The 14,734-nt window shown below is 46.2% G+C and overlaps 1 protein-coding gene across 2 annotated transcripts in view; it reads left to right on the forward strand.

Moving 5' to 3' along the window:
- The window catches only part of LOC133138521 (vitamin D3 receptor A), a 51,699-nt gene that overhangs the window by 20,617 nt on the left and 16,348 nt on the right, over positions 1 to 14,734 (forward strand). For both annotated transcript variants that reach the window (XM_061257347.1, XM_061257348.1), the window contains one exon: positions 11,034 to 11,181. In XM_061257347.1, coding sequence (XP_061113331.1) covers positions 11,036 to 11,181 — 146 coding nt within the window. In that variant the 5' untranslated portion in view covers positions 11,034 to 11,035. The remainder of the gene's footprint in view (positions 1 to 11,033; positions 11,182 to 14,734) is intronic.

Genomic DNA, 14,734 nt, shown 5'->3' on the forward strand with positions numbered 1-14,734 from the left:
GCTGACGGGAGGGTCGTGTTACACTGGATGCAGCAGTGTGTAATGGCTGACGGGAGGGTCGTGTTACACTGGATGCAGCAGTGTGTAATAGAGGCCTTCCCCGTTTGCTTCTCTCGGTGAGCTCTGCTTTTCCTCTTGCGGGGTGTCTTCCTGGCAGGGATGGGATGGCAATGTGTAGCCGTGTGGTATCCCAAAACCCTTGTGGGACCCAAGTGCAGTCGAATTCGGGATAACCTCCCTCAGACTGCTACCAGAGGACTTCAGTCCATTATTGATAACCCATTCAGACTGCCTTTTGATGGAGTACAGTGCATTAGCAACACCCCCCTCACACTGCCACTAGAGGAGTGTGGTAAATTAGTGATAACCCCCTCACACTGCCACCAGAGGAGTGTGGCAAATTAGTGATAACCCCCTCACACTTCCACTAGAGGAGTGTGGCAAATTAGTGATAACCCCCTCACACTTCCACTAGAGGAGTGTGGCAAATTAGTGATAATGAGTCCAGTAAATGCACAGGGTGATGCTCCAGGGAGGCTGGTGCTTTTGGCCACTTTCGCCCCTCCGTCGAGCTGTGAAGACGAGCAGTTTGGTCTCGTTCGTTAATCCGGATGGGGGGAGTGGCCGGGCTTTGTTTCAGCTCTGTCATATGAGCTGATGTCGCGCCCCCGACCCAATGTTTAATTGGATTTAGGAGGGGGATCATGTTGCTCTGATTTCCAGCAGAGGGATGCACATTACCCTATGCATTTCCACGGCACTTGCTGGAGTGTAGCTTTACCTGTAAATCATTCATGGGCCTTACCTGAGGCCAGCCTATTCTCCTCCAACACGGAGAACCTGTGCCCTGCGGCACCTGTCCGGAGAAATGAATGCTTGGATAAACACATTTACCTCCCTTTTATTACCTTTTGTTCTCATTTGAATAATTTCATGTCATTCTGTGAAGAAAAATGACATCTAGAAAGTGAACTAGTAAGTAGTTGAGGGTTGACCTTTCTGGATCCTATGACTTAGAATTGCCACCTGTTGGGTTTTAATAAACGGCACATATTGACGTCCTGGTGTTGGCTGGGAAATACATTTCAGGCATGCTGTGAATGATTTCCTGGAGACTTGTGCTTCAGTTGATATGCTGTGCATCGTATTCTGCCTTTGATTTTATACAAGTTACTTCAGTGATTCTGCCCCCGGTGGTTGGAATTTGAACAGGAGATTTACTCCAGATCTTTTTTCCAGACCTGTGGGGTCTCCAGTGGTGGAGCTTGGGAAATGAAGTTTGTTTTTGCTTTGTAGCAGGAGTTTATGAAAGGCTTGGCACTGCAGAGTGTTTTATTTTTCCACTGTTTGCTTGTGTTTTGCTGTCCAGGTTGGTCAGGCAATGTTTTGACATTCTGTTCTGTTAATCATAAAGCTGTACATATCAAACGGCTTGCCAGAACATTCCAATGTCATGTGGGCAATTCCAGTTTGCAGTCAATTTCGGTCATAAGGGATCCAAGCCAAGGCAACTAAAGTCATGAAACCTTGTTGATCAGCTGGTGTAGTGTGAGTTTATTCAAACTGCCGTTTATCTTTGAAATCCCGAGCAGTCTCTCCTGGGAGAATTTTAATAAGATCTTAGCCATTTGCAATTGGCTTCACCTTCTGTGAAGCTTAACAGTTTAGCCGGTTACTTCCTGTCATTAACAGAGTGTCTTTATGAATGAAACCATGGAGCTGATGCAATTGAGACCGTGTTGATACACACGGTTTGTGCTTAAAATGTATTTAATGGAGTTGGAATGACGTGCAGGGGCCATCTGGTGATGTCAGATTGAGGTGTACTGTGAAATTTTAAATCTTTAATGGCATGCAGCTCATATACGGTGTGACATTATTAATTTACATCTTTTACAGTCCCCTGTGTACTACTTATTTGCCAGATTTGTTTGTGGTAATAATAACGCATCATTTGATAATTACCGCAGGTAAAAAAAAAAATACAAATAAAGAAAGAAAAGAGAATGCTAAAAACTAAAATGGAGAAAACTTAAACACCTCCTCTATTACTGATCAATTCATGTGATTCAAGTACAAAATTGAACTCTATCGGCCCCTGTAGCACATGTATATCTCTCACCAACCTGAAACTTTCAGAACTACAAGGCAGTCACTGGAATTGATGGGTTTCCAAGCATTTCTATTCTTTCTGAATGACCTATTTTTTCACCAGTAGTAATTACCCAAATTGTGCTATTTTACCTTATATTTACCTGGTAAATGCTGAGTACTTTGTGCACTGTAAAAAGGAGCATTACCTACTTATTTTGCAATCTCTCTGCTCGGACCTGTGTGGGTGCACAACGCAGCGTGTGGTTGAGGGATTTTGGCGTGGGTGTGGATGTAGACTCCTCCACTGTGAAGCTAGGGGCTGCTGAATCCTCTCTCTTTAACTGCATCTGCCCAGAGTTGCTGGAGTTTGGCCCTGTGACCTCATTAAACATTAGGTTAAACATTAACGCCGGTCATCTCTTGCCTATCGCAGTGCTGAACAAATACACTCTAACACTCGTCCGCTATTGCCAGGGTCTGACCTCAACTTGAGAGAGAGGGAATGAGAGGGAGCAAGAGAGAGGGTTAGGAGATAAAGGGGGAGCGAGAGAGAGGAACCGGGAATTGAGAGCCAGAAACTTTTCAAACGGATTACATGCTGCACAACGCTTCTAGAGGTGGCCTTTGTTTCTGTCCTGGTGTGTGCCGCCTAATGGATTCTGATTGGTTGGAGGGCCCACTGTAGGCACTGCTCAGGTTAGTGTTGCTTTGTAAACTCTGTACAGTGTTGTTCTGTATGTCCCAGGTTTGTTAATGGTCCAGGGCGCTGCCGCTCTCCTGCTGCTAGAGTTGTGCGGGTCTGCGCTGTCTGCCTGTGCCCACTACCCTGAAGGCCAGTCTTTAATCACGACGGACTGTGGTCACCTTTGGTCTTTCCCAAAATGGCTGAAACCAGAGTCCGTCATTCTGCTGAATGCTTTTGAGGGCATTATCCGCGGGACGGAAACAGGAGGAGGACAAGCGTAGTTCACATGCTTTTAATCAGGGCAAAACAGCAGAAGGCCCTCAACGTCTTTATGTATTACACTACGATAATATTACTTGTTTATTTTATTTTTTTCTACTAATATGTGCATGTCAATGCTTCTGTCTTAGCAAAGTCTCCCCTAATTAACAGATTTGTCACGGAACCTGTGGTTAGGTAAAAGGAGGAACAATACGCACGTTCAAAATGTCATTGTGCCGTTACTGGGCAGAAGTGGAAGGCCTTGATGCCACGGATTCAGTAAAAGCAGGAAAGTTCTGCAGAAAATGGCAAATGTCATGCACGAGAGGGTCCTTCAGCCTGAGAACTACGTCACCGCCCATAAGCTGTAGCTCCTGTAAGAGCATGCATGGGCAGTTAGAAGGTGCCATTTCCTTGACAGATGGGCCTCAGAGGGAACGGTTGTTTTTTCGCAGTGGCTGAAGTGGACTGCTTATGAAGAAGCCTCTGCTGCCATTGCGTAACCCTCCATCCATCTCTCCTGAATGCGGTGATGAAAACCAACCAATCGCACGCTATTTACAGCCTTCCTGTGAGCTACAAAATTAGAGAAAATTAGGCTACTCTTCAGTGGTGGAAGGTTTTTGCACACAGGTCGACATTTTGGCGTGTTTGTTTTAGTATATATGGCTGTGCATTGGGTCAAGAGTTGCCTTTTTTTCCTCAGATAAATGCTATAAAGACATTTGTCCAGTGTTAGTAGGGTTGGCACTATGGAGCCTCAGAACTTGGACAGCAGTGTGAGCAAGAGCATTTTTCTCATGGAAAACATAGTTTGACTGTTTCATGTCACTACAGTGGAAATCAAACTTACAATGACTGAATTCTAGCTTGTTTGCCTTTAGTGATTAAAATTCAGAAATTATGAGGCTTTATGACCCAAGAAACCTGGAGTGGCACAAGCAAAAATGGCTCCTAAACAATTCTTTTTAACGTTAGTTTTTCGATTAAATGCTCAGGGTGAAACTGAAACGGTTTACTTTTGGCCTGAAGCACTGAAACTGTCTGTCATTCCCTTGGTGTCTTTCAACGCTATTGATGCCGAGTGGTCCATGCGTACGGTTGACTTTGCATTGATGTAAATTACATCAGAAGCTTTGCCACTGTTATTTGCTAACTAAATGTAGTTGCATGAATTCCACTGTCAACTAAATTGGAGCCTGAAATATCATCCTTCAGAAGCACTTCAACTATTGACCAATTTCAGTCTTCTAATCAAGTTTCCAGCAAAAATATTGGCCTGGCTATCGGTCAGAATTCTGACTGTTCAAACTTGAAATAACGAAATTAAAGAGCTAACTTGTTAACTTGCAGGCGGACCAATGTTCGAGAACCAGACTTTAAGTTGAAGGGGGTTGGTTTTTGGTAATGTTGGAGTTTTGATTTTGGTAATAAAATGCCCTCTCTATGGGTTTTTTCTCCCAACCTGAAGGACATGGCGAAATCCCAATATTTTTACGAGTTTCTCCAGTGTTTGTTGCCTATGATTTTGTGATCACAAGGAGGTGATGAATCGATTGTTTATCAAGCCCTGGCGCGTCCAGATGGGGCCAGTTTCCGATGCTCACAGACCCCAGTAATGTTTTGTGGTCTCACTGTAATTATTAACAGGCTGCTTTATGCTCTGGTGTTGCTTTAGACTCTGTGCCGAGGTGAAACACAGCTTAAAGTTCACTAGGAATTGGGTCACATCTTTGCTCGTTCCCCCAGCGGAGGGCTCTGGATCCTGCAGGAGAGATGTTTCTTCTTAAATGTGACTCACCATCTGGACCTTGCATTCCGTACTTTCCATTTTTACCGTCGACAGAAACCAGGCCCTGCAAATATATCGCGAGGTCTGAGGCCCACTGCATCATTCTGCAGAGCGCCCGCACACTGCCCCACAGATCGCTACCCGCACACTGCCCCACAGACCGCCCGTGCACTGCCCCACAGATCGCTACCCGCACACTGCCCCACAGAGCACCCGCACACTGCCCCACAGACCGTCCCGCACACTGCCCCACAGACCGCCCGCGCACTGCCCCACAGATCGCTACCCGCACACTGCCCCACAGAGCACCCGCGCACTGCCCCACAGACCGTCCCGCATACTGCCCCACAGAGCACCCGCACACTGCCCCACAGAGCACCCGCACACTGCCCCACAGACCGTCCCGCATACTGCCCCACAGAGCACCCGCACACTGCCCCACAGACCGTCCCGCATACTGCCCCACAGACCGCCCCGCACACTGCCCCACAGACCGCCCCGCACACTGCCCCACAGACCGCCCACACACTGCCCCACAGAGCACCCGCACACTGCCCCACAGACCGTCCCGCATACTGCCCCACAGACCGTCCCGCATACTGCCCCACAGACCGCCCCGCACACTGCCCCACAGACCGCCCACACAGTGCCCCACAGACCGTCCCGCATACTGCCCCACAGACCGTCCCGCATACTGCCCCACAGAGCACCCGCACACTGCCCCACAGATCGCTACCCGCACACTGCCCCACAGACCGCCCCGCACACTGCCCCACAGACCGCCCACACACTGCCCCACAGACCGTCCCGCATACTGCCCCACAGAGCACCCGCACACTGCCCCACAGACCGTCCCGCATACTGCCCCACAGACCGTCCCGCATACTGCCCCACAGAGCACCCGCACACTGCCCCACAGACCGTCCCGCATACTGCCCCACAGACCGCCCCGCACACTGCCCCACAGACCGCCCACACACTGCCCCACAGACCGCCCCACACACTGCCCCACAGACCGCCCCGCACACTGCCCCACAGAGCACCCACACACTGCCCCACAGACCGCCCCGCACACTGCCCCACAGACCGCCCGCACGCTGCCCCACACACTGCCCCACAGAGCGCCCCGTGCACACTGCCCCACAGACCGCTACCCGCACACTGCCCCACAAAAACACTGCCCTCTGCAGAAGTGCTGCTGCTTTGTTTCCCTTCCCCTGCTAGCGTGGTGCGGCCGGGGCTTTTATCGATTCCTAAATTGTCCGGATTTGTATCTTATTGATTCTGCCTTTCAGGCGACGGAAATGAACCTCAATTCAGTCGTGTGCCTGAAACGAATGGGAAATTAGGTCAATCTTTGCTCAGTAGGACCTTTAGCCATTAGTAATTGAAGAACTAGGCTTTGAGACAATACTCTCACACCTGTTAAACCGGGAAGGCAGTATGTTTAAAGACCTTTGATGTCATTATCACTGGAAGCGCATCTCTGGAAATACATTTGTTTTGCAAAGAATTTTCATTGAATTAAGAAAAGACACGACAGAGCGGTTTGGTAGCGTGGCAACTCATCTGAAATGACAGATGGAGCACACCGGCATGCGGAAAGACGGATGAAATGGTCTTGTCATGTCCACAACATATTTATCAATAATATGGGGGAGTTTGGCTAATCATTCATAAGCCCCAACCGATGGCTCAGCCACATATAGCCTACACTTGCTGTCATTGACCCCTCTCCACTGGACTTTACCACTGACCGCAGGAGGGCTTGGGGTGGCCAACCCCAGGGCGTGAGAATGGCATGGTCCCAGAAGCTGACCAATCGCAGGAACCGGGCGGGAGGTAGGCGGGTCCCGGTGAGGGGACGTGTTTAGCGCTGCCGGTGGCCCGCGCCCCCCCGCCGCGGGGAGCCCACCGTGCCGAGTCTGGCAGGATTAGGGGCTGTTTTTACCCGGCCTCTGAAAGGGCCTCTGAAGGGCTCTGGGCCCTCGCTCCAGCAGCGACCCACCGGCAGCTTTATTCCAATTTGTCACCCGGCCAGCTACATGCCTGCCTATTCATCCTGCTGTCACAGCAGCGACCGGTCCAAAGTTCAGCCCTGCCGCGGAGCGAGGGAGGTGCACGCATTTGGACCAAGGCCTGCGCCTTTATTGGTAAACAAAATCTCTTCCTCTCTTGTTACCAAACCAGTAAGCAAAACGGTAGATTGGTTGTATTGTCTATTGCTGTGCCAAGTGTTTGAGAAAGGTTTCACGTTCTCATTGTTTAACACCCTTCTCGTTGCACAGAGGCTAAATACCTTATTTTCCAAAGCGGGGGGGGAGAAATACGTTTTGGAAAACTTTGAAGCATTGGCTAAATTCAAACAGTAATTAAGGGTTAAACGGTAGTGCTCAATCCTTCTGTTGCGAGACCTCAGATCTGCATTCAGCACAACGTATACATTGTTCACTGGGTGTCACTTGGCTGTGTGTGTACGCGTGTGGCTTGGACCGTGGCCCAAGACTACTCAAACTTCCGCTCTCATCTCTTGCCACATTGTTTGGAACACATTTGGCCCCTCATTCTTTACAGTTGTGGTTATCGTGGCGCTGTCATCGGCTAATTGTGGGCCACGTCTCTAAGCCAGTAACCACGCTGCCAATATACGATGATGAACTGTATTATTAGTGGGAGTGTCCTGGATTCTAATGGGCAAGAACTGCATTGTTTATGATTTCAGGGACACGTGCTACAGCTTGCACCACACTGGCGATGGCTCTCCTTGTAGCAGGACACTCGCACCACACACTCACATTTCAGACTGAGCCGCCACCTCTGGATTTCTGCCGACCGGGATTGCTACTTGTTTGAAACGGTTTTAAAAGGCAGGTTGCGTATCAGGTTGCATCACATGCCGAACCAGATGCGTCAAACTAAGCACAGCCATATGGGATCCCCTGTTATTCATGTGCCCGCCAAGCTCCAGCTGCAGACTCTTACCGTATGTCGTCTGCTGTGGCTGCTATTCTCAGCCATGGCAGGTTTCTGTCACGTTGAAGGAAATTCTGGTGAACTGGCTGGAGACGGGGCTTATCCTGTTTAGGTGCTGTTGCAGTGTGTGGATAGGACCCACAATCTGGTTTCTGTTACCTAGGCACCCACTCCATATGGTAAAAATGGGCTCCTGCCCACACACTTAATTCAGTGGGACAAGACTGTCTTTTAGACCCCCTGGTTTTTTGTCACAGAAAACTATGATTTTTGGCCGCTATAACTTTATAAACACCGCAATTAGTTAAAGATACAATAGGTAAGATTTTTATGTTAAAACATTGCTACAAGACCTGTATATCCCTTCCTATCATTGAAAAAGGCTCACTGACATGTTGACTCACCCTCTGCCTGTGTTTATAGTCCTTCAGTTCAGGTTTGAAAATACACAGTTGACAGGCAATCACTCTGCACCAAAACATTGTACAGCTGTGCAATAATTCAAGCTCATTGGTTGAAAATTGGTTCTAACTGCCACAGCCAATGGCATGAGGGCTTATTCTGATTGTTCGCGTGTAGCTGCCCAAATTACACTCCAGACAAGCGATCACTGAAACTCTGTGTACTACTGCTTATTATCCAAGCAAAGACTATATATCTAGTTATAAAACAATACCAGTTCGCTATAGTTAGCTTGACGAATTTACAAATGTCCACCTGAGGCAATACGAACATAGTAGCTAGCGATCGCACAACCGTTGTGCCTATTGTGGATATTTGTAAATTCAGTAAGCTAGTAATAGCTCATTTGTTTGTTGTTACTGATGGCTAACTGGTATTGTTTTCTGACTAGATAAGTAATAGTATACAGAGTTTCAGTCATCGCTTGTCTGGAGTGCAATTTGGGCAGCTACACATTCTTTTTATCTCTTTACGTGTTGAATCTTCCGTGTTTAGCTAAACCTTGATTTCTCTCAAACTCTAAGTTACAGTTGCATTGTTTGTGGTAGACTATTATATCTTCGTTATATAGCCAGCTAGTTTCATAGCCAAATAACTTTTTGCTCATAATATAGTTAAAACTTCAAAAATACAAATAGTGTTGTGTAGCACACAAAAGTCAACATTTCATAAAGTCACCTTTTCGGCAAACATTTTCTTACGAGAACATTTTCTTAAAAGACAGCAGGCTCTGTTGTGTTTGTCACTGTCAGCTTTCCAAAACAGTGCATGAGAACACTGAACTGAACTACCAATAGCTTTTGTTCATTGTTAGATTAATACTTTGTGATGTGAGTGTTGTATGACATGTTATTAATATAATGAATTATTGTATGAAAACTGAATCCATCAAATTGGGTTTTTATGGAAAATGGCATTGCTAACCATTCAGAGAAATGGATTCACAAATCAAAGGATGATTGCATAGCCTAATTACTTTGAGCCATTTGTACAGTGGATTTTCTTTTAGTATTGCTTTTGATTTTGGACCCATTCATGTAAGGTCCCATAGAGTTAGACCATGACCGGCAATGTAATCTGACCTTTTCATAATTTCATTCATTCATTGAGAAAGGAGATTATTGTGCACATTAAAGGGCTTTGAATAGCTGAGAATTGTCATTAAACAAAACAAATAAATAAATAAAAACTGGGATGCCCCCACCCCAGTTTCATCTAAAGTTAGGCGCCAGTGGATGTGGATGGGACGCACTCTCTCTGGGCCTGTTCGGTTTAGACACTTTTGCAGTGTATGGATGTTCGGTCTGTTTTCTTTTAAGGCACTCTTGCAATTCATGGATGGGCCCCATGCTCTGGTTTTTGTTAAGGCTCTGATTCAGTGTGTGGATGGGCCCCACTGGCTGTGACACACCCCTGATTTTCCCCCCGCCCCCCTTTGAAGTGCAGAGCACGTTTGCACTTTCCTGAAATTTACAGAAAGGAGTTCAGAGAGATGTGAAACGCGCAGATGAGACATCCAAAACTGGTAGAGAATTACGGTTGATAAGACAATTAAATGAAATGAAATAAAAAATTAAAAAAAACACTTTGAAAAATCACGGAGGCGTATTATGCTTGGTCGCATAGGTAGAAACGCAGCAGGATGTGAAAATCTGTTCTCTCATTTTGTGTAACCATGGTGAAGGGGGGAGGGCGGAGACCCCGTGAATAGTTTGGGAGAGGTGTGGAATGAGCGAAATTATGACACCCACGCGCAGTTTCTGAGAAGGGAGACGGTGCGGCGGAGGAACACGCCCCAGTGCCGAGCCACACGGAGCGGCAGGGCACACGCATTCCAGCTAATCATCCTGGCCGAGCGCCCTGCCGGCCTCTCGCACTCTGAAGCAATTACAGCTTCAGCTGCTGCATTAGGCTCTGCTGGAACACACGTTCCTGGTACGGCTGCTTGAATACCCAGTATATTGACACCTCTCTCTCTCTCTCATTCTCTCTTTCTGCCGCTGCTGGTTAGAAAAACAATCTACTCACTTCTTGGAATAAGACCACCCCCCCCCTCCCCTGCCGTCCGTTCATCCTTTTCTGTTTAGGTGAAAACACAGTAATAATCACTCTTAATGAAAAGGATGTTTGTGTTCTTCAGCGTGCAGCTGTGATCTTGTGCTGTTCCATGCTATTTATTTCCCCTGCATGATATATGACACTATTACCAGGCTCTCTGTTGTTCAGGTCACTGCGAGGTGACACTCTCCTAACTGCAGGTGGGGTTTTTTTTTTTGGTTTTTTTAAAATATGTTTGGTGAATATTAGCCACGCCCATTGACCATAGATTACAGGCCACACCCCCATGGGCTTGTGTCATATCACTGCACCCCTGTCACCTGACTTCCTCCCCAATCATGTTCATTGGAAGGCAGTGCATGCTGGGACAGAATTATTTTTTTAATTCAACAAAAACTAAAATGGCAGTTGCCTGTAATTTTTTGTGGATGGCTGTGTATTTCCAGGCATACTGTAATATTATTGTGGTGTTACATTATTATATATATATTGACCTGCTGGGTTTGCAATAACTGTGTGCCTGTCCCCTGTAGCTGGTGTGCTGAGCTCTACCTGTGTGGGGTGCTTTCACTAGCACAGCTCCATACAGGCACAGAGCCTTGCTCTGTGGGGATGGTTACACAGGCGCTCAGTAACCTCTATGGCACTCAGCTGACAAGTCCCTCCTCTTTCCATCTTTCTCTCCCCATCTCCATCCCCCTGTCTCAGTGATGGACACCATGGCAGTGAGCACCTCCGCTTTGGTCCCAGATGAGTTCGACCGCAATGTGCCGCGCATCTGCGGCGTGTGCGGCGACAAAGCCACGGGATTCCACTTCAACGCCATGACCTGCGAGGGCTGCAAGGGCTTCTTCAGGTGAGCCTGCGGGGGTACTTACCTGAGAGGGGTAAACGTGATTCTCCAGGAGAGCCTACAGGTGTACTTACCTGAGAGGGGTAAATGTGATTCTTCAGGAGAGCCTACAGATGTACTTACCTGAGAGGGGTAAATGTGATTCTTCAGGTGAGCCTGCAGGTGTACTTACCCAAGAGGGCTAAACGTGATTCTTCAGGAGAGCCTACAGGTGTACTTACCCAAGAGGGCAACTCCTTTGTTGCCTTGGCCGTATGTTTTGGGTCATTGTCATGTTGGAAGACCCATCCATGCTCTCACTGAGGGAAGGAGGTTGTCGCCCAAAATTTCCTGGTACATGGCCCCATTCATCCTCCCCTCGATACGGTGAAGTCGTCCTGTCCCCTTAGCTGAGAATCACCCCCAAAGCATAATGTTTCCACCTCCATGCTTCACAGTGGGGATGGTGTTCTTGGGGTTGTACTCAGCATTTCTCTTCCTCCAAACACGGTCTCTTCGTGACTGTGGTCCCAACTGCCTTCAGGTCATTAACAAGCTCCTCCTGTGTAGTACTGGGCTTGATCCCCGACCTTTCTCATGATCATTGATATCCCACGAGGCGAGATCTTGCGTGGAGCCCCAGACCGAGGGAAATTGGCGGTGACTTTGTGTTTCTTCCATTTTCTAATAATTGCTCCAACAGTTGTTAACTTCTCACCAAGCTGCTTGCTTATTTTCTTGTAGCCCATACCAGCCTTGTGCAGGTCTACAATTTTGTCCCTGATGTCCTTAGACAGCTCCTTTGTCTTGCCCATGGTGGAAACGTTGGAATCTGATTGATTGTGTGGACAGGTGTCTTTTATACAGCTACATAACGATGTAACGAGTTGACACAGGTGTTTTGGGTAATGAGTTGAGATTAGGAGTGCTTCTTAATGGAAAACTAACTTGTCTGTGGGAGCCAGAATTATTGCTGATTGGTAGGGGATCAAATATTTATTTCATGCAAAAATACGATAAGAAATTTATAAAATTTATATCATGTTATTATTGTGGATTATTTTGTGATATTCTGTCTCTCAATGTTAAAATGTACCTATGATTAAAATTCTACACAGTTCCATTCTTTGTAAGTGGGCAAACCTACAAAATCAGCAAGGGATCAAATAATTATTGCTCCCACTGTACCTGAGAGGGGTAAACTAGGTTCTTCTGGTGAGCCTACATGGGTACTTACCTGAGAGGGGTAAACTAGGTTCTTCAGGTGAGCCTACATGGGTACTTACCTGAGAGGGGAAAACGGGAATGCTCTCCTCAGTGTGAGAATAGCAGGTTCATAACCTTCTCCATCAGCACGTGTAGAGGGTACTTGCATGAGGGTGAAGGGGAACACACACGTTTTCAGATTCAGATTGCATGTTTGATATCCCTCTTTAACCCATAGACGTACACCTCTCTTAATTTTTTACATTCATTATACCTCCGTGCTGGTGACAGCCGTGGGTTGTCCCTCCGTCCAGTTGTTGTAAACGCAATATCTCAGGAACATCTTGAGGAAATTTCTTCAAATTTGGCACACTCTTCCATTTGGGCTCAAGGATGAATTGATTAGAATTTACTGGTCAAAGTTCAAGTCGTTGTGACCTCACAAAAGACGTTTTTGGCCATAACTGAAGAATTCATATGCTAATTATGACAAAATTTCACACAAATGTCTAATGGGATAAAATTATGATGTAATGACTTTTTATATCCAAAAGGTCAAAGGTTGACTTCACTGTGACATCCCAATGTTTTGTTTACCCCTGTAGCTGAGAACTATCTTGGGTTATTTTGTTTGTTGATTAGTGATGATGCAATCATTAGTTGTAGATTTAGTATCAAACACTTTTTGTTCGAATTTTCTTCAATTGTTGTTGTTTTCACAGAAAGATGATGGTGCAAATCAAATAAATTCATACAATGTTGTTGAAACGTGCAATTTTATATATCAAAAAAAAAAGAAAGAAGAAAAAAATCTAATGTTTTTCTTGGTCTTGTCATTCCACTACTCTGCCTTTAACTAAATATTAAGGTTATAATGAGAACAAATATTTAATTAAACATTTAATGTTGTGAACTGCAACTTCACTGCTTTGAGGCGGATGACGTTAGCAACGTCTTTTTCCAGTGTCACAGAATTACTCATACATATGGTGAATTACAGCCATTTTGGCCAGGACTCCCTTGTAAAAGAGATGTACATCTCAATGGCATTATCTCCTGGTAAAATAAAGGTAAAATAAAAATAACAAACAGATTCCATGACATTCCATATGGCGAAATATATGGTCCGCATCTGCAGTTCAGAAGGTGCTCATGAAGATGCTGCAAACAACTGATCCCAGAAAGGAGCTGCAGTAGCACTGCCATCCAGGTCATTGTACATTGAACATTTTAACATACCACATGTTAAAACATAACATGTAACATGCAAAGTTAATGAACCTTTAAAAAATGATTTGCTCTTTTGTTTCCCCTGCAAATTACGCAACCTGGGAGGGATTTCCCTGCATTTTTCCTGAACTCAGTTCTCTACAGTACGTGCGTTTGAGACAGGATAATGTGAATTTCTAAACTTCGCTTCCCCGTTTGGTGAAGTTTATTTATTTGCGGGAGACCACTCGTGGTTATCAGGGAGCAGGTGACAAATTACGGGAGATGTGGGATGCCTGTGTCTATCAATTCATATTTTTGCCAAAATGCATCAGGAACTTCAGTAGGCCTCCCCAGTAGACTACTTTAAATGACACAGCAGATACAGTTCTCATCTGGCAACCACATGACACAAAAATTATTTCCGAACTGATTTATAACTTAATGAATTTATGAACTGAGGAACAAACCTAGTTTGTTAGCCCTATTATTGTACATCATGTAAATGAAATCGCAATGTATTTATCTGTTTTATGCGTATCTGTAGTATCTGTACACACAATAACCTCTCTAACCCGTGCCTGCTGGTGTATGGAGATGTGAGAAGAGGAGGCGGATTGAGAACAAGCCAAGCCTGTTTTTATCACACTCGATGACTACCACTCGCTACTCAACTGTGTGATACAGCCATGTGGTGTGCCTTTCCTGTGTGACCTGTGTACTAGAGCAGTGTTCCACACGCCTCAGATAACCCCATCTGCATTTATTTCTGAGTGCTTACGTACATGCTCATGCATGTATTTGTGTGTTTCTATGTGTATGCCGTGTGTGTGTGTATGCTGGCTGTGTACAAGGCTTGTCTGGGTGAAGGGTGATTGGTGTCAGCTGCTGCGGCCATGACTGCGGATGGAGTGTTTGTTTCTTTGTTAGGACTGGGTGGGGGGTGGCGGGGGTAGGAGTGTGTGTTTGTTCTGTTCTAATGCTCTGTTTGTGTAGCGTCTGTTTGTGTTTGTGTGTAAGGCCTTGGCTTCATTAGCAGCCGTCTGTAATTGAAAGTTCTATTTATTCTCCTGCCCCTTTCTGCCCTGCCGGGCCTGGCCCATCTCCACCTGGCTGCTGGCTGACTGAGTGACCTGCACATGATATACAGCCTGTCTGAGAT

This window comes from Conger conger, chromosome 10 (genome assembly GCF_963514075.1).
Source record: "Conger conger chromosome 10, fConCon1.1, whole genome shotgun sequence".
NCBI classification, from domain to species: Eukaryota; Metazoa; Chordata; class Actinopteri; order Anguilliformes; family Congridae; genus Conger; species Conger conger.